This window comes from Brachionichthys hirsutus, chromosome 2 (assembly GCF_040956055.1).
Source record: "Brachionichthys hirsutus isolate HB-005 chromosome 2, CSIRO-AGI_Bhir_v1, whole genome shotgun sequence".
Taxonomy (NCBI): domain Eukaryota; kingdom Metazoa; phylum Chordata; class Actinopteri; order Lophiiformes; family Brachionichthyidae; genus Brachionichthys; species Brachionichthys hirsutus.
The window spans coordinates 2532795-2550714 of record NC_090898.1 but is presented as its reverse complement, the minus strand read 5'-3'; the positions used below and the strand labels follow the sequence as shown (position 1 = coordinate 2550714).

General features: G+C 46.6%; 1 protein-coding gene across 1 annotated transcript in view; it reads right to left on the bottom strand.

The window, feature by feature from the left end:
- Positions 1-264: 264 nt before the first annotated feature.
- lamb2 (laminin, beta 2 (laminin S)) overlaps positions 265-17920 on the bottom strand; it is a 38286-nt gene continuing 20630 nt past the window's right edge. The window contains exons 8-35 of the mRNA XM_068747484.1: positions 16219-16421; positions 16019-16139; positions 15252-15440; positions 14814-14993; positions 13911-14023; positions 13100-13179; positions 12665-12800; positions 12443-12601; positions 12039-12166; positions 11817-11949; positions 11541-11733; positions 11163-11306; positions 9789-10020; positions 9497-9666; positions 8755-8979; positions 8441-8658; positions 8261-8357; positions 6955-7136; positions 6666-6856; positions 6348-6532; positions 5932-6173; positions 4681-4884; positions 4103-4247; positions 3817-4024; positions 3590-3731; positions 1655-1831; positions 1407-1566; positions 265-1144 (exon numbers count right to left, since the gene is read on the bottom strand). Of these exons, the coding sequence (XP_068603585.1) occupies positions 1008-1144; positions 1407-1566; positions 1655-1831; positions 3590-3731; positions 3817-4024; positions 4103-4247; positions 4681-4884; positions 5932-6173; positions 6348-6532; positions 6666-6856; positions 6955-7136; positions 8261-8357; positions 8441-8658; positions 8755-8979; positions 9497-9666; positions 9789-10020; positions 11163-11306; positions 11541-11733; positions 11817-11949; positions 12039-12166; positions 12443-12601; positions 12665-12800; positions 13100-13179; positions 13911-14023; positions 14814-14993; positions 15252-15440; positions 16019-16139; positions 16219-16421 (4694 nt within the window). The 3' untranslated portion in view covers positions 265-1007. The remainder of the gene's footprint in view (positions 1145-1406; positions 1567-1654; positions 1832-3589; positions 3732-3816; positions 4025-4102; positions 4248-4680; positions 4885-5931; positions 6174-6347; positions 6533-6665; positions 6857-6954; positions 7137-8260; positions 8358-8440; positions 8659-8754; positions 8980-9496; positions 9667-9788; positions 10021-11162; positions 11307-11540; positions 11734-11816; positions 11950-12038; positions 12167-12442; positions 12602-12664; positions 12801-13099; positions 13180-13910; positions 14024-14813; positions 14994-15251; positions 15441-16018; positions 16140-16218; positions 16422-17920) is intronic.

Genomic DNA, 17920 nt, shown 5'->3' with positions numbered 1-17920 from the left:
AGAGAATCCGTAACTTCACTGTTGTCTTTATCTGAAACTGTAATGTCCTCCTGACACCCAGCCAGTTAGCATGTCCTCTGTAGTGGACATTTGTCCATTGCAGAGGACATGCTAACTGGCTGGGTCCCAGGAGGATATTAACACTGGCGATAAAATGCTTTTCTCAATAATCTAAACTCTGAAATCGACCTTGGCTTGTCATCATATTGTGGTCGTGTTCATGTCACCAGAGGTAGAATAAATGTATGGGAGCACTGATGGATGTAAAATAGACGTATTTATTTCCAGATGTTCGAGGGAGAGTAAACAAGTCTTCAGTCTACAGGTCTTGCTGTTGCATCATCGTCTTACTTTATCAGATAGAATTTCAATATTGATAGCCAATGATATTTTTCCATTGTCGCGCTGATCACCAGTTTCATTCATCTCAAATTTTAAAGTCACTTAAAATCTGATCAAATGTATCCACTTCTTATTTGAATAAAGGCGTAATATAATTTAAATGTTTTCCCATGGTGGCGCAGTGGTTAGCACCATCGCCTCACAGCAAGAAGAAAGCAAGGTTTGAATCCCATCTGTGTGGCGTTTGTTTGTTGTGTGGGTTTGGGTCTCAGGGAAATGGAGAGATGATAATCACTTTAGGTACAAAAATAATAGATTGATAAAGAACACATTATTTCCAGTGAACTGATTTCACTCTTGTCTGCGTATTATGGGCAGCGTTTGATTTTACATGTTAATAACAAACCGAATCAAACAAAAGTAACGGATGCACACAGATTAAAATAAGGTTCGTGACGTCAGACAAACTCCACGCGTTCATTTGTTCGTATATAATACAATTCACCAGCAACCATTTTAAATACTTACAAAAGACAACAAGCATGAAAATATGGAAAAATGGAACATCATCTGCATAATAACAACAAAGAGAACTTCTGCAAACTTGAGGCAATGGCAGCGTAGCACAATGCCGGACATGTTGTCTTTCACGAAGCGGTGGTGAGTTACTGGCATGTGTTGTAGATCTGGATTTGTTTGTTGATGTCATCAAGGATCGCTCTCATCTTGTCCTCCAAGCCATCCAGCTGACGGGCTTTGCCCTCCAACCTCCTCTGGTTCTCCTCGTAGTTCTTCTCCAGCTCTGCAGGAAGCAGACATTTTAGCAGCAGCAACAAACAGCAGCTTCTACAACATCCGGGGCTTATTCTCTCCTGATTTGACGTGGATGCGCTACAGCAGAACGCAATGTGCGTTCATACGCTGTAAAAAAAAAAAAAAAAGCATGCAAGATCGCATGTATCACACTGACAAGTATGCATATTAATTTCTGACATGGCATCAAACAAAAACAAGCACATGAAACCTGTTACACTTGTGAATACACACAGACAGTCAACAAGCACCTGCGAGCCTCCGGAGCTTGTTCTGGGCATCTGTCAGTAGTTCCTTGGCTTCTTCTTTGAGGCTGTCGGCCCTTTTCTTGGCATCCTTCACAGCCTTAGCCTTCGTGTCAACGCGCTGCTCAACCTCATGGTATTTATCTGTCAGCTGAGCATCTAGAATCTGACCAACAATACAAGATGTGAGATTTTTCTGCAACAGTTGAGCACAGCTGGCGTGAGACAACGTGCCCTCAGACACAGAAACACACCTGCTTGGCTTCGTTTGCCTTGACTTGTGCCATGGTGGCTGTCTCCTCGGCTCGGGCCGCTGCCATGCTGTTGTTGGCACGTTTGGTCTTCAGAGTGTTGATCTCCCGTCCGAGAGTACCGAGGCGGTCCATGGCATCATGCAGGTCCTTCTCACTGTTGGATGTCTCAGACTCAATCTAGGGAGAGTAGGTGAGTCAAGGTCATATTCTGATCTCTCTTCAGCACATGTTTCAAACTCAAGGCCCAGGGGCCAAATGTGGCCCTCCAAGTCATTTTTTGTGGCCCCCAAGAGCTGTGTGCAGACATGTGTTTTTGTAAAATGCTGCATCTCACACGTGTTCTTAACAGCCCACATTTGTTGGTTGTTCTGCAGTTCTGCCGCTCTCAACTGTGACAAAAGAGTTTTGAACAAAGTTAATGCCATAACTTGTGTTGGATGATATTTTTCTTTCTTTATTATTTAATATTTACTTGAATAAGTTTGATTATTGATCGATGGAGTAGTGTGGTTTTCTTAACCTGATCAATTGAAAGGATTTATGTTATAATAACAGCAATAATCTATCCATATATTTTTACAACTATACAATTGAATATGCAATGTTTGTAACTTAAGTACTGAACTGATCAAATGGAGAAATTCAGCAACACGTCAATAACAATAGCAACAAGCTGCAGTCAGGAAATCAATAATCTGCTGGAGGTGACTATTGAAAGTTATTTGAACTTTTTTGTTTTTTCCAGCATGTGCTGAAATGTTGACCCCAGCTACATATGGATCAGGATCAGCACTGGACAGCTCCACAGGTAGTCGGCTACAGATGGAGCTGTCCAGTGCTGATCCTTAAAGTGACGTCTTTTCCGCAGCATTGACTGAATGTTCTTTATCTTTCCCACTTCGGTTGGTTTTTTTGGTTTCTGCATGTCCATGACAAGACAAGGTGGTGGCTTTTTGGTTTTGCTTTGATTTTGTATCGATTATCTTTGTTCCTGCATGATGATTGCATTTGAATGGAACTTTTCACATTATTAGATGTGTTAATTTATTCCCATCACAAACTTTGGTTCATACTTATGATTTTTCTCATTTACAGTATGGCTTTATCTCTAACAATATTGAAGTTACAACCTTTTAAAAACGTTATATAAAAACGGAATATTTTATTGTAATTACTGTGGCGGCTAAAGAGTTAAATAAAAAGAATAGTTATTTAACAGCATGTTAAGGAGTAGTTACATTTATTTTACATTAAATGACATTACATTTAGTTACATTTTTTACTGTGTTACGGTTTACATTTGGCCTTTGGAGGGCAAACATAATGCTAATGTGGCCCTTGGAGAAAATGAGTTTGACACCCCTGCTCTTCAGTTACATCATCAAAATGTTTTGTTGGATTTGCTTTGCATTGACTCTTTTCTTTCCCCATTATGTATCAGTATGTAATGCAGCGTCATAGGTAGCATGGGTAGCACAGTTAGCCGCAGCTAGTGTAGCACAGCCAGTGTCTCCCTTGGGCCGGTTCCAAGCCTGGATAAGTGCAGAGGGTTGCAGCAGGAATTGCATCCTGAATAAAACTTTGCCAGATTTAAACATGCATTCAACCATAAATAGGAAAGTCATATCGGATTGGTCGAGGCCCGAGTTAACAACGACCGCCATCAGCGCTGTTAACTCACAGAACGCTGGTGGAATATGGATGACTGGATTACATTTTATTCCAGCTTGTTTCTTTTTCCGGCTGTGTATTTTCATGCGTTGTTCATAGGGGACTCCAGCCGACCCTATTTGGTTTGCTGCTATATCTGCTTACTGCATATCTCTCCCTCTCTCGAGTCAACAGTCACTTCCTATTTCTGGTCTCTGCTTTTTGGGGTCCACTTATATATAGTCCGTAACACTCAAAGCATTTTCCTTGCTTTTGATTGGTTACCTGTGCCAGTCGGGCCTCAGTATCCCCAATATCAGCTTTGGCTCTTGCTATGGCCTTCTCTGCGGTTGTCTGGGCAGCCCGAGCATCCACCAGGGCCTGTTTCACTGTCTCTGCTGTGGTCTTTACCCCCTCAGCATGATGCCTGAGCAACAACACAGAGTTTAGTAATAAATACAGAATACTTACTGTCAGTACAAATAATTCTGGACCAACACGAGTGAGACTACCTCGCCCTCTTGGCATCCAGCAGCAGTTGCTCTGCCTTATGGACGTCGCCCTGTGTCTGCTGCAGGATAGCATCCACATTGGAAAGGCTACGAACCCGTTCCTTGATTTCATCGGCGAGATGTCTAATCTGAAGGGGGGATGCGGGGATGGAGAGCTCCAACACTCGGCTCGCCACTGCCTCAATGCTGTCTGGGTCGGCACCGTCCTCTGGGAAAAGCACACGAGGAACAGCAGGGTTGAAGGAGGAGACAGTCGCTGGTGAAATCTATCATGCAGAAAACTCACCCGTGAGGAATTCCCTGATCTGCTTGATGAGGTCTCTGAGGTCATTGTTGGAGCGATCCACTTTATTCTTGGTGACCGTGGCTTTGTCGAGAGCAACTTGGGCTTTACCCTTGGCCTCCTCCGCCTTTCTCTTCGCCTCTGCAACCTGGATGAAAGTCGGAGCTGCTTTTAGACGAGTCAAAAGAATGACAGCTACAGATTACTCGCCATAGCTGGCGTCTTAATGGTGCTTGAATCATTAGTGTCTTCATTTCAGTCAGCCATGCATTCACTTTCTTGTAGACGGGACGATCGCTGACAGACGAGATAATGCCGATCGTCTCGCCTACGGCCCCTTAGCCACCTTACGGGTCATGGGGCTGCTTGAGCCGAGCCCAACAAGAGAGGCAAGAAACACACACGCTCTCACCCACACCTACGGACAATGTGGAATGTGTTTGCAGGTGGTAGGAAGCCGGAGAACCCGGTGAGAACCCACACAGACATGGGGAGAACCTACAAACTCCGCACAGAAAGTCATTTCAATCTGTTTTAGTGCATTTCAGAGACACCAGATTCATTTTCATCGACTTCCATACCTTGATAAAGAGTACTTCCACCTCTGCCATAGCTTTGTTCAGCTCCTTCTCTGCATGTTTGGCTCTCTCCAAGGCATTGTTGGCTACGGGTACGGCAGCGTTACAGTTTAGGCCTCCACAGTGACGGTTCCCGTCGTCGTCACGGCAACCTGCGCCTCCACATGGACTTTCCCCGCAGAGAGCATTGCCTTGGGTGCCACAAACCTGTTGAGATAAGGTCAATAAGCTGTTGACCAATGTTCAATCCACATTTATAATTTGTAACGGTCACAGGGATGTACGCTGCTCAGAAGCTAAAGCCAATGCTATATGCTGTGGCTGCGACACATGCTGGTGCGTCACAGCCTTGCATGCGGCGTCAGCCACCACTGTATGAACGAACGGATGAGCGCTTGTGTTTTGGTCAGACTGGAAGAGCACTAGATACGATTACATCTTGTTTTTGTCTGCTCCTGCTTGCTATCGCTTCCCATCCATCTCCTTGTTTTTGACTCGCCTCCGACCTGCCATTCTCTCTCTCTCCCTCTCTCTCTCTCTCTGTCTCTCAACCCAGCCGGTCAGACAGATGGCCGTCCACCATGAGCTTAGGTTCTGTGCAAGGTTTCTGCCTGTTAAAGGGAAGTTTTTCCTTGCCTCAGTTGCCAAAGTGCTTGCTCTTGTGGGTCAAGTTGGGTTCTGTGTTTCCCTGCTAATCCTGTAAAGTGCCTTGAGATGACTTTCTGTTGTGATCTGGCGCTATAGAAATAAAACTGAATTGAATTGAATTGAATAAGTACAGCACATTTACCATTTAGCCTTTGGCTAAAGCTAAAACTAATTTACCGAGCTGTTGCAGGTAAATTAGTAAAAAAAATTAAAAATGAAGCAGTAGCTAAATTCAATAATGATGGAAAAACCAACTAACTAACTAACTACTAACTAACTACTAGCTATGTGACTAGCAGCGATTGGCTGGTTTTGTGGCTGATTGGCTGTTTATTTGCTCGTTGTCTCCTTATCTCTTATACAAACACTGCTCACGTCCACAGTATTGTCTCGTAACGTGTCCTGATTTTATTATGTTCGCATAATGACAATAAAGTATCTTGAATCTTGAATCTTGAATCTTGAATCTGACCCTGCCTGATGTGGGAATCTGGACTGATAATGTAGCTTCACCAATATGTAAATATTCTAATTTCCACTTTGTCTTTACTTCTCTCTTTTTTATTTTTATTTTTTATTCTTTTTAAATGAAGCATGCATTCAAACCTTTTCATTGATCTTCTTCATGTCCAGGCCCTGTGATCGGGTGTTCAAGTTCCCGAGGGCATGCTTGTTAGCAGCATTTTTGCGATTGAAGTCGTCCTTCTTGGCAGAGATAAGTCGCTCGGTCCGGCGGCGAGTGTCAGCAGACTGGCTGACCGCGCTGCGCCTGGCGGTTGTCGAGTCGCTGGCACGTCCCTCTGCATCGCGAGACTTGTTGTAAGAGCTTCGCATGCTGTCGTACGCACCTGGAGAACACGGGAGGGAAAGGACAGTTTCACTTTCAAGCTACAGATCAGTCAATCAGACGAAGGAAGTGAATCTGAGGATGAAGAGGGACTGCGAGTGTGAGGGAACTTGTGTAAAAGTAACATCGATAAAGTTTGGGGTAAAAGCTAGGAGTCCAAACGTTTTTTCCGAACCCAGGAAGTTGGAGTTTTTCAGGATGTCCAGTTGGTGGTGCAGCTGCTCTGAGGTGAGGTTGAGCTCTTTAGCCTCTCGCTCCAGAACACTCAGTTCCTTGCTTGCCTCAGAGTTGCTGTCTTGGACAATGGTTAGGTCTCCCTCCAGCCGATTCAGTTTATCGGTGGTGTCGCTGATCTGTGCTCTGCAGGAAAGCAAGCATTCACCACATGGATGTGGACATTTTAACAAACCTACAAGTTATTAATGAATCTTTTTTCCAAGAAGATATCCGACTACTGACTTGGATGGTGGGACACTTATTTCTCCTGCCATACCTAAGGTCTTCAATCAGCTCCATCAGGATGGCGACAGCTGCAGAAGTCGCATTGCGTGCGTTGACAATTCCCTGAGCTTTAGCAAGTTTCTCCTCCAGGTCTCCGAAGGCTTTCTCATATGGCCCAGTAAGCCCAGTGGTCTGAATCTCATGGGCACGCTCTGCCAGGACACGAGTGCGAACTGCCAGGTCCTGGTGTGGAGACGAAAGAAAATCACAAAGTCAACGAATATCGTTCCCTCTCATCAAAAGTGCCCAAATGAAATCCCCCGATTTGCACGAGATGACACCTGCACAATGCGATCCCAGTCTCCGAAACACTGGTGACAGGGATGGCAATTGGGGAACTGTCCAGAGAAGCCTCGAGCACACTGGTCACAGCGGACCCCGGAGACCCCCTGCTGACAAACACAGTGCCCCGTCACCCGGTTGCACTGAGACGTCTCAATGCCGCGCCAGTCACAGTCGCAAGCTGGGTGGGGAGATGGGGAGAGAATCCGGGTTAATTATCGTCCTGTTAATCCACAGTTAGAACTTAATATCAAGCATTTTTGTGAAACAAGGCAACTATTCACAGCTAAATTCAAACTTCCAAGTCTTGCAAGAAGTTATTTTTATATGACATCATTTTCAAGCAGTCCTGGTCAAAGAAATAGAAGCAATCCTTGTCTCTGAGGGGGACATAAGGGAAATCAGATATCCACTTCAGCGCAACCAATGTCATCATTTACTACCATTAGAGCTGCATTTACTACACAGTACTTCAGTGTAAGTCGAGCTGTCAGCCCCTGCTGACCCCATTTCTTCCACTGTCTGTAGATTTTGAATGTACGTATTAGCGATGAGTAATCAGTTCAATTGATAGGAGCAGACTTGTAGAGGTATGCAAGAAACACAGAAAACACAAATTGCTTATACTGTATACTATATATATCAGGGGTAGGCTAACTTTTGACTCGTGGGCCACAATGGGTTCTAAAATTGTACAGAGGGGCCAGGCCAGGAGCAGATGGATGGTATTTGGTGTGAACTAATATAAATGACATGTAAATGCTATTTCATGAAAGGATTTGGCCTTTTACCGGAAGCATTACAGGGAAAATGTAAAATGAATGAGGTTTGATTATAATAAAATTTTATTTAATGATATAATTTGGACAAATTCGGTGGGCCGGATTAAAAAGCCCAAAATATGCATAAAACCGAAAAACCGAAACGGTACGCAAGTGGACCGAACCCAACCTCCAGAACCAAAACGGTTCAATACATCCCATGAACCGTTACACCCTTAGTGATAAGTAGCTGATTCTGATCAAAAGATGAAGTGCATATATTTATTCTAGAGCATAATTAGTCAATGAAATGTACACACAGAAGTGCATATTTCACCACTTTGAGTTTTTTGGTGGGACATTTCAGGGGAAGCTGAGCTTCCCTTGCAGTTTTAGAGCAATCGCGCCTGCCTGCCTGCCTGCCTACCTCAGTTTAGCACTCACTCTGCTAGCTTACAGATACTGTTTAGAATATTTCGTTAGGCATTATGAGAATAGACAGGAGTCAGCATTATTTATCTCGACCTAATATCAGGCTTCTCACCTCTGCACTGCGTCCTGGGGTCTCCCCAGTAGTTCTCCTGACAATCTGTGCACGTCTGTCCTCCAAAGCCGTCCCGACACTGACACTGGCCGGTGAACTGCAGCAGAGCGTGCCGGAAAATCCGCATGTGACACACATCCGTTTGTTTGGTTTTTGCGTCGGTATGCGAACGGGGCCTACCTCATTGCACGAGGAAGTGACCGAGTTGTTGGGATCACATCTGCAGGGTTCGCAGCCCTTCCCACTGGCCAGGTTCCAGTGGTTGGGGGCGCAGTGGTCACATGTCAGACCTATGACATGAGGCAGACACTGACACTGCCCCGTTGCTCGCTGACACACACAGTCCTCGCGCTCCATGCACTGGCTGCCTTCGGTCCCCAGGAAGTTACACGTGCACTCTAAAGTGAGAGCATACAAAGAGCATGCCTTAATTACTGTATGACGTTACTGTTTCAACAAAATTAACCCCAAGTACTATACATTTTTTCACTCACTCCTGCAGTTGCGTCGAAAAGCATCTCCAAAGTAGCCGCTCTTGCAGACGCCACACTGGGAGCCCTCAGTGTTGTACAGGCATTTCCTGCACTCTCCAGTTTGCCGATCGCAGGCGCCCGTGTCCGACATGTCGATGTTGTTGTTGCACTGGCACGGCTGGCAGCGCCCTCCAGGGCGGGAGGGGTTGCCATAGTAACCCGGGGCACATTGATCACATCGAGCGCCTGATCGTGGAGAGAAACAAGCAAAGTGTTTCAATTGGAGTTAGGATAACCGGGTTTTTCTATCGATGACTTCAATGTACATTAAATGGAAAAATGAAACCAAATCATTCGTGTGGACTGAAGTTGCTGCAGCAAAATCAATAGAGTTCATCGCATAAACCTCAAATACTTAAATATCCTTGACCAAATATAAATCAATGCATGTCTGACCTAAAATTGCTGAGTGCCGTATCAGACATTGTAAAGTGGCACGCGCCATGAAAAAGGTTGCCGACCCCTGATCTAACAGCAGGGGACTAGAACCAGTACATTTCTACTGCATCACTATATCCTCCGGAGACCCAGCCAGTTAGCATGTCCATTACAGAGGACATGCTAACGGCCGCCTGCTCTGTGCTGTGTGTGCACGCAGATCCTTTCATCACCATCACTGTGTGAGCACGAGGAGAGGAAACAGAGCAGGAAGAAGGGACTGACAGAAGAGGAGGGACAAAAAGAGCAGCACCGAGACGCTTACCTGTGTAACCATGGTTACAGTTGCAGATGATCTGTCTGTTACGGTTGTCCTTGTAGCAGGAAACAGCAAAGTGGCGTCCACTGCTGGGCGCTTCGGGGCAGGGGCAAGGACGACAATCAGCACTGGATGCTTTGCCCAAATTGGGGTTACCATAGTAACCATTGGCACACCTAATGAACAGGTTAACATGGGTGAACATGTAGCTAATGGGACACCTGATGGCTTTGCTTCACAGATGCATAAACTGAAGCTGGCCTCGTGCAGCACAGTCACCTTCGTGCTCAAACATCACCTGTCACATTTGTCTCCTCCAGTGTTGTCCCTGCAGTTGATGCAGGCCCCGGTGCCCTGGTTGCACTCGTCGGTGCGTCCGCTGCACTGGCAGGGCCGGCAGCTGGGGAAGCCCCAGTGACCCGCCTGGCACCCGTCACAGCGCAGACCAAACGCTCCCGGACGGCAGTGGCACTGACCCGAGAACTTGTCACAGAGTCGAGTCACGGAGCCTTCTAAGCTGCAGCCGCAAGCTGGGCAGAGGGAGGAGCGGGATGAGGAGGCGCAAACAGAGGAGAGGAGCAGGTTGGGGCGGGGGGGGCAGGGAAGGCTCGCCCGGGATTTAGATTTGCAACTGTGCCACGAGAGACAGGAGAGGGCGCCAACAGCGCAGCATTGAGCTAACTAAAGAAGAGACGAAGATGCAAGAAGAACAAGTGTCAGAATCACCAGCAAAGTGTGAAGTTCCATTTAACAGTGAACTTAAATCTGTGCCCTAAAATAAGTACAATTACATTCAAGTATTCAAGTAAGACGGCAATGTTAAGGAACAAATTATGAACAATATAGTTCCTTGATATAAACAAAAATGGCGAGGTCCCCACAGCAATGGAGAAAGAAGGAACCGATGTTTAATCTGCATGTTATTGGTTGCAAGTAAAAAGTCTGTTACTAAGAAATGGCGAGACACGTTGGATATTTATAAAATGATTTATGAATCAAACACATGTCCGGTTGCAAGCGTGTTGAGGGAAATGGGTAAAAATTAAAAATACTTTGTAATGGTCACTCCCTGACATTATTAAGAAAGTTCTTGTTTTCTGTTTCTTTAATTTTCTTTTTCATGTTTGTTATGATGGGAATCTTTTTTTTTCTTATACAAGAATAACTACGATGGTGCACAGATGAATTCTACTGATCACTTGTTAAAGGTCCCATATTAAAGGAACCTATTTGAAAGGAACGTGCACAAGATGTGCACGTTCGCCCGGCTTGGCATCATGCCGAGGGATTTCTTCCAGGCTTGTTTCAGGAGGTGATTACAGACCTACCAAACTACCAAGGATTGACTGGATGCTTTATTTTGCTGTTTTTTGGTTGATAAGGACCCAAAATCACCATAATAGTGTAGAAACATGGGAAAAGTGAGTTTTTCATAATATGGGATCTTTAAATCTGATAAATAAAGAATAGAAAAAACCTTGAAATTCCGCCGGAGTTGTTTTACTAACTGTTGCAAAGTCTTTAAATTCTCATGGATCTTACTAAACCCTAATTTCAATGAAAACAAAAATCAGATCGGAGGTATAAAATAATACAGAATAGTTCATGTATGTTAAATCAATAAACAGGTTTGGATTTCAAGGAAGAAGTAGAAAGGCCAAGAGTCTCTCACCGACGCAACCCGAAGGTCCAAAGCTGTACGTTCCTGGAGCGCAGCGGTCACAGCGCCGACCAATCACATTGGGCCTGCAGTGGCATTGGCCCCCACGGACATCACACATGGAGCTCGTGGATCCCTGAGGATCACAACTACAAGCTGGAAGACAGAGGACACACCGTCCGTAGTGACTACGCCCACCTGATGAACTACGAGCTGATTTTGAGTCTACGGATCGCTCTAAGATAAACAACCTTCTCCGTTGCACTTCGCATTAACCAGTTAACGCTTTTGCAGAAGCAGCAAATAAATGGTCCCGTGAGCAACGTGTAAAAATATGAAGGAAATAAGTTCCGCCTGTTCAGACGTGAAATGTATAAGTCTCTCACTCACGCAGAGCACCATCATTTACTATCGCCGACATGCTGGTGATCAGCTTGGCACAGGGGTCGCTCATCAGTGGTCGGATCACACTCTTTGCCCCCTCATGGCAGCGATACCGCTCGTAGGTCTGCCTCCTTTTGCTGGAAGCCGGATCGCCTGCGTTAAACATCTCCATGGAGGCGTGGCGTGGGATCAAGGCGATCTGAGGAAAGGGAGGGAGGGGCTTGGGTGTGGCAAGTGATTTAATGCCAATTTTATATGACAGAGAAAATCCTTTTCTCTCACAGAGTCCACCAGGACGAGAGCGCTGGCCAGTCCGTTGAGGATAACGTTGGGGTCCTGGTCGTTCCGGAACTCAAGGCGGAGTGTGTAAGTCACGCCTCTCTCTAGACACACTGGACGAGCAGGGACCACAAACCTAGAGCAAACAGATGGTCAGCGGCTGTGTGTGTGTGTGTGTGTGTGTGTGTGTGTGTGGACACAGTATGTGGATGCCTGAACTCGCACCTGGACCCAGCCGGTAGGGAGACGGCGAGTCTGTCGTCGTCTGGGATGGTGTTTCCACAGGGGCTGCTGGTGGGGATCGTGCCTGGCCGGGTCACTGTTATCCGTACCTCCCCCCAGTCACGGGGCATCTACTCACAGTCAGTGTTACATGTTTACCATGCAGCGAAAGCACACCCGATCATCAGTGAGGGTACCACGGCCAAAGGTTTGAACCAAACTCATCTGTCTAGAACAGGCATGGAAGCGCCGGCACTTTGAAATGAGAAAAAGGAACAAGAGGATCGATGCCGCTCTCCTATCGGGTGATTACGACGCCGGGGTCCGACAATGTCTCAGCCTAAACTTCACGACCAGCGGAAGGGCGGCTACAGGCAGCGGTGACGACGGCTCACGCAACCACAGACCTGAGACTCGTAGCGGATAAGCAGGTCATACTCCATGGAGGCGGGGACGTCGCTGACGACGAACTCCAGGGTGCCACCCTCAGGTACCCGAGCAAACCCAGTGCCTGTCCAGGTGGCGGGGCGACCCACTTGGTGCTCCCGGGTCTCCACTGTGCAGCTCTGAAAAGGAAACGCGTTCTGAAATAGAAATGCACGGCAAAGGTGAAGAGCAAACAGACTCACCTGCCCCAATCTGGCCAGCTCGGCCTCGTAGAGGAAGTGGTCCAGAGACATGAAGTAATACCCAGACTCCACCTGTGCACACTGGCGCCCTGCCATGTGACTGCGACAGCGACACTGGCCACTCGCCATGGAGCAGCTACAGACAAGAGATGTCATTCCACTGATTATATTCAGAGGCTCTGTGGCGCTGCAGTGGCTTGGACATTAGCAGAGGTCAGAGGTTAAAACGCTAAGGTCAGAATGCTAACCATATGGGTTCATTGGGTCAGCTCAACCTGGCGTCAGATCATTAGTGATGAGCAGAGAGAATGTCGGAGAACAAAGTCACTAAATGGATTACGATTCTTCCGGGGGCAAACAGAGACACCAAGTTTCACTCAACAAGACGTCAAAGGCGTGTCCCCATCGCAGCCTCCATGCGGTGCGGCCACTCACGCGTTATCCAGGGCTCCTCCGACGTCACACTCGCAGCCCCTGCAGCCGTTCGGGTCGTGGCTCAGAGCCCAGTGTTCAGGCTGGAGACACAGATGGATTTTGTGATTTCTCTTTTAGTGTTAAATAACAATCTGGTCCTTTTCATACTCTGTTCCTGAGTCTGAGGCCAAAACCCAAAAACCTCCTCAACCCCGCAGCGGCCTTCTCACCGGGGTGTTTGGCTAAATAGCTACTTGGAAAGCGAACAAGAAGACAAGTAAGTAACGTTTTCATGAACTTTCATGAACTTGAGGGTGGCGCGGTGGGTAGCGCTGTCGCCTCACAGCAAGAAGGTAATTGGTACAAATCCTATCTGTACGTTTGTATGCCCCTCCCCCCGTGTCTCTGTGGGTCTTCTCCGGTTTCATCCCACCTCTAATAACATGCAATTTAGGTGAATTTCTTACTTCAAAATTGTCCATAGTGTGTGAGTCTGTGTGTGTGTGTGCGTGCGTGTGTGTGTAGGTGTGTGTGTGTGTCTCTGAGCGGTTGTCTGTCTGTTTGTTTCCTTTTTTTTATGCAGTTGTTGGACGTTGTCCAATGTTGACATTACAGTGCCCCGGCTAAATGAGGCTTCACATCGCTGGTCATAAAACAGGAAGCGGTTCAGGCCCCAACCATTTTAGGCCTTGTGTCACACACACCATCCGGACAAGCCTCAAATCCCAGTGTTATATTTAGACAGAGGGCGCACACATTCCTGCTCGCACTATTCCTGGCGGCGTAGCTTCGGGACAAGATGGAGTTATATATATATCACGAGTTGTCTTACCAAACACTGGTCGCAGCTGCGTCCCGTGACGAGGCGCTTGCAGAAGCAGTCGCCGCTGATGGGGTCACACTGGGAGCTGCCCAAAACCGTCCCCCTGCGGTCACACCGGCACGCTGGGGCACAGGGGGGGGGGTCAAACGTCACAAGGTTTCACAGCTACGTCATTAAATACTGTTTATCAAGCTACATTTTAATTTAACCTGGACTATGAGATAAATCCTTGCTAAAAATTCTCGTTTTAGTCACCAAACACTAAACTGGTCCTCAGCACGTTCAGTCACCTGCAGCGAAAAGTAATCCTCTCGGAATTCTGGTATTAATATTTTAGTATAAGCAGTAGTGAGAGAGTCCTGAAGATTTCTTCGTCCTGCGTTTTGCCTCTCGAGCAACATTCAGTCTGCCCCCGCCTCCTGGCCTCTGTATTAATCCTGGAATAAGGCCTTATACTCAGGGTCACAGAGTCCCAGGATCTACCCAGGACCCTCGATGGGTGAGCACGTCTTCATGCACTGTCTATGTGGGACGGAAGGCATTTTCCCCCACTAAGTCCTTTAAAATTCAGAATTACTGTCATTCCTTAAGATGACATTATTTATTTTAGGAAACTTTATTTAATAATGTGGCATTATTCTAAAACCCTCTTTCCACGACCGTAGCACCGGCGCTATTGTTGTCTACGCCCGGTGTTACGCCAATAATGCACCGCCGTTAGAGGGAACCGGCGCCGGTGCTCCGGTCGAAGACACCAACTTTGACCAGCAGGTGGTGCTGGTGCTACGGCCGTAAGGACGGCCCGGGTGCGCCCTCACCATCCGGAGGTAAAGGGTTAAAGAAATGTGGATGATTGCAACATTTCTAATAACAACCACTTCTAAATGCATATTTGCACCAGAGCGTTCTCACCTTGGCAGCCCTGAGGGTTGCCGGCGCTCAGGCCAAAGAAGCCGCTCGTACACCTGTCGCAGCGGGGGCCCTCGACGTTGGCCCTGCAGCGGCACTGACCTGCCACCATGCCGAGGGACGGCTCGGTGTGGCCGTCACAAATCCCTCCATTCTGAGAACCGTCAGGGTCACAGTCACAAGCTGAAGAGCAAACAAGGACAGACGGGGACCGGGTGAAAAGACAAACTTCCTCCTTTGCGACTGTGGAGAAGCAGCATTTGTGTCTTTGTCATTTGAAAGGTGATCTGTATTTCCTGGTATCAGTGAAGAAAGGTGCTCAGACGATGAGAGAGGCAAACAAACAAACGTCCTCCTTTCAGGAGGTAAAAATAAAAATAAGATGACAGGATTCAAACTCGTCTCGTGGCTGTTAGATGTTTGTACGTGACAGACACTTACCTATGCAGACTCGGGGATCCCTGATGTCCTTGAAAGGGTCTTTGTAGTAGAAGGGTTTGCACATCTCACAATTACGTCCCATGGTGTTGTGCTGACAGTCATCACAGACTCCCCCACTCGTGTTCCCAGTGGACAAATAAACTGCCATGTCAAAGTGGCAGAGTGGAGAGTGGCCGTTGCAGCTGCACTCTGGAAAAAAGGCAGAATTCATCAGTGGTTCCTGCTGTCCCTTTTCCCATCCCAGTGGATTGACCAGCTTCACGCGGAAGAAAGAAATCTTTTCACGACTTATTGATTGATTCAGGACTGAAAAGACAATGGAAGGAGCATATAGTCTTTTTTTAAAGATAAAATTACATATTTGATGAACAATTAGCTGCCGGTAGACACCAGGCAGGTGCGCCCACACCATCCGTAATTAAACAGTTAACAGGATGGGAGAGGTGTGAATTCATTGTAAAATATCAACAAACACTTTATACATAGGGTGGCATGTAGTGTAGTGGGCGGAGGTGTAGTGGTTAGCGCTGTCGCCTCACATCAAGAAAGTAGCCCATCTTTGCGTAGTTTTTATGTTCTCCCCGTGTCCGCGTGGTTTTTTTCCGGTTCTCCGGTTTCCTCCCGCCTCCAAAAACATGCAATTTATGTGAATTGATTCCTTCAAATGCGTTTCTGTGTCTCTGTGTGTCCCTGCGATGCGCTGGCCTGAGTAGGGGAGTGTCTCATAATGTGTCTCCTTTAACGTTTGTTAGCGCCGCAGCACTCACTTTTGCAGGCGTTGGTGTTGCGTCCCTCAGCCGGCCTCCAGGGCAGGTCATTGTGGAAGGCGTGGCATTGCTCACAGTTCAAACCCTTGGTGTTATGGTTGCACACACACCTGCCGTGAACCTTTACAAGAGAGGAGTGAGTAATCGATACGGTGTGAAGAATTAACAGCTTTGCAACGGTGACAGGATGAAGGCATCACCATTCCTTCGATATCGTCCCTGATGCCATCGATGGGCGCACACTCCGAGGCGTGGCCATAGCAGAAGCAGTTCCCGCGCACGACGAGCTCGTACATGGCATAGTAATACTTTTCTTTGATTTCAGCTCTGGGGTCGAGCAGGTTGTCTCCCAGCGTGTGAAGCTTGGTGAAGTTCACTCTGAGGTTGGTGATCTTTAACTGGTCTGTGGAGGACATGAAGATAACAGAGTGCTGGTTGGTGTTCAGGTGGACTCTTTGACTTTGTCCCAGTTTTTCTGTTACGGGAATGCTGATAGTTGTAGAATGAATGATGAGACGGTGAGATAAAGGAAGGCCAGCAAGAAAAAGGCGTCCAAACACCAACAAACAGAAATGTCTCGAATGGAAAACAAAACCGAGGCCCTTAAATGGTAATAGGAAAACAGTGTAAATGGGCATAAATGGTCCGAGGCATTCTGATGACAGGTACAAAGTCCGTTATTGCAAACGGGGACGCCAACGAGTTTCGACCTTCCCGGGGCTTTCATAATTACTAAAACCTCACGGGGGTGATTAAATACCTGAGACAGAATCACATGACAAGTCACGTGAAAAAACAAAAGAGCTACTATAATATAAAAAGCAAAAGATTCACCATCAGAGAGCACATATGAATATCACTAACTGGTAAATCTCTGCATCATTTCTGAACCGGAAGCCTCTCCAGAGATCCAGACAATCTGAAAACTCGTTAGCGGCTTTAAAGTACAATCCCAAAATGCTGGGCAATGATAAAAATAATGGAATGTGATGTTGAGATGAGTCTTCCGACACGCTGCCTCTTTAACCTCTCAAACTGTTGGAACAAACTCCCCAATAGGGAGAAAGATAACGGTTTTCCGGTGACAGTTGTTGGTTTTCATCCTGTCAAGCTGCGGAAAAAACTGCGGTGAGACAATCCTCAGCTGGTCCAGCTGTTCACCAGCAGCCATCACACCACACACACACACACACACACACACACACACACACACACACACAAATTCAGAATACCATCAATGTCAACATGGTAAAAATGAGAATCATGAACATTTATTTGGCATTCAGCCCTCCCTAAAACACATCAAGAACACGGGAAGAACATGAATCACTTGAAAAAACATTTAGCGTCAAGCGTTTCCGATCATCTTGCATCTTGCAGGAGGTTTCAGAATCAGAATCAGAATCAGAATCTGAACACTTTAATAAGCCCACAGGGAAATTATATCAGCAGCATTTCTCCACTCAACGAAGAAACAGAATAACTAACAGTATGTACATAGTGCAGAAATAGATATAGAAAACAATAATATATACAAATATTGACAGTAATATAATTTTACAAAGATGCATTGAATAAATTAAATGCCGTTCTGTTTTTTGGGTGGTCTCAGCGCAACACTTTTGTTTTTGCTCCCAATTTTTCATGACTTGAAATCAACGATCGAAGGCCTATTTCTCTCAAAGTTAGTGAGCACTTCTCCCTTGGCGAGATAATCCATCCACCTGACAGGTGTGGCGTATCAAGATGCTGATTAGACAGCATGATTATTGTACTGGTGTGCCTTAGGCTGGTCACAGTAAAAGGCCACTATGTTCAGTTTTATCACACAGCACAATGTCGCAGATGTCGCACGTTTTGAGGGAGCGTGCAATTGGCATGCCGACTGCAGGAATGCCCACC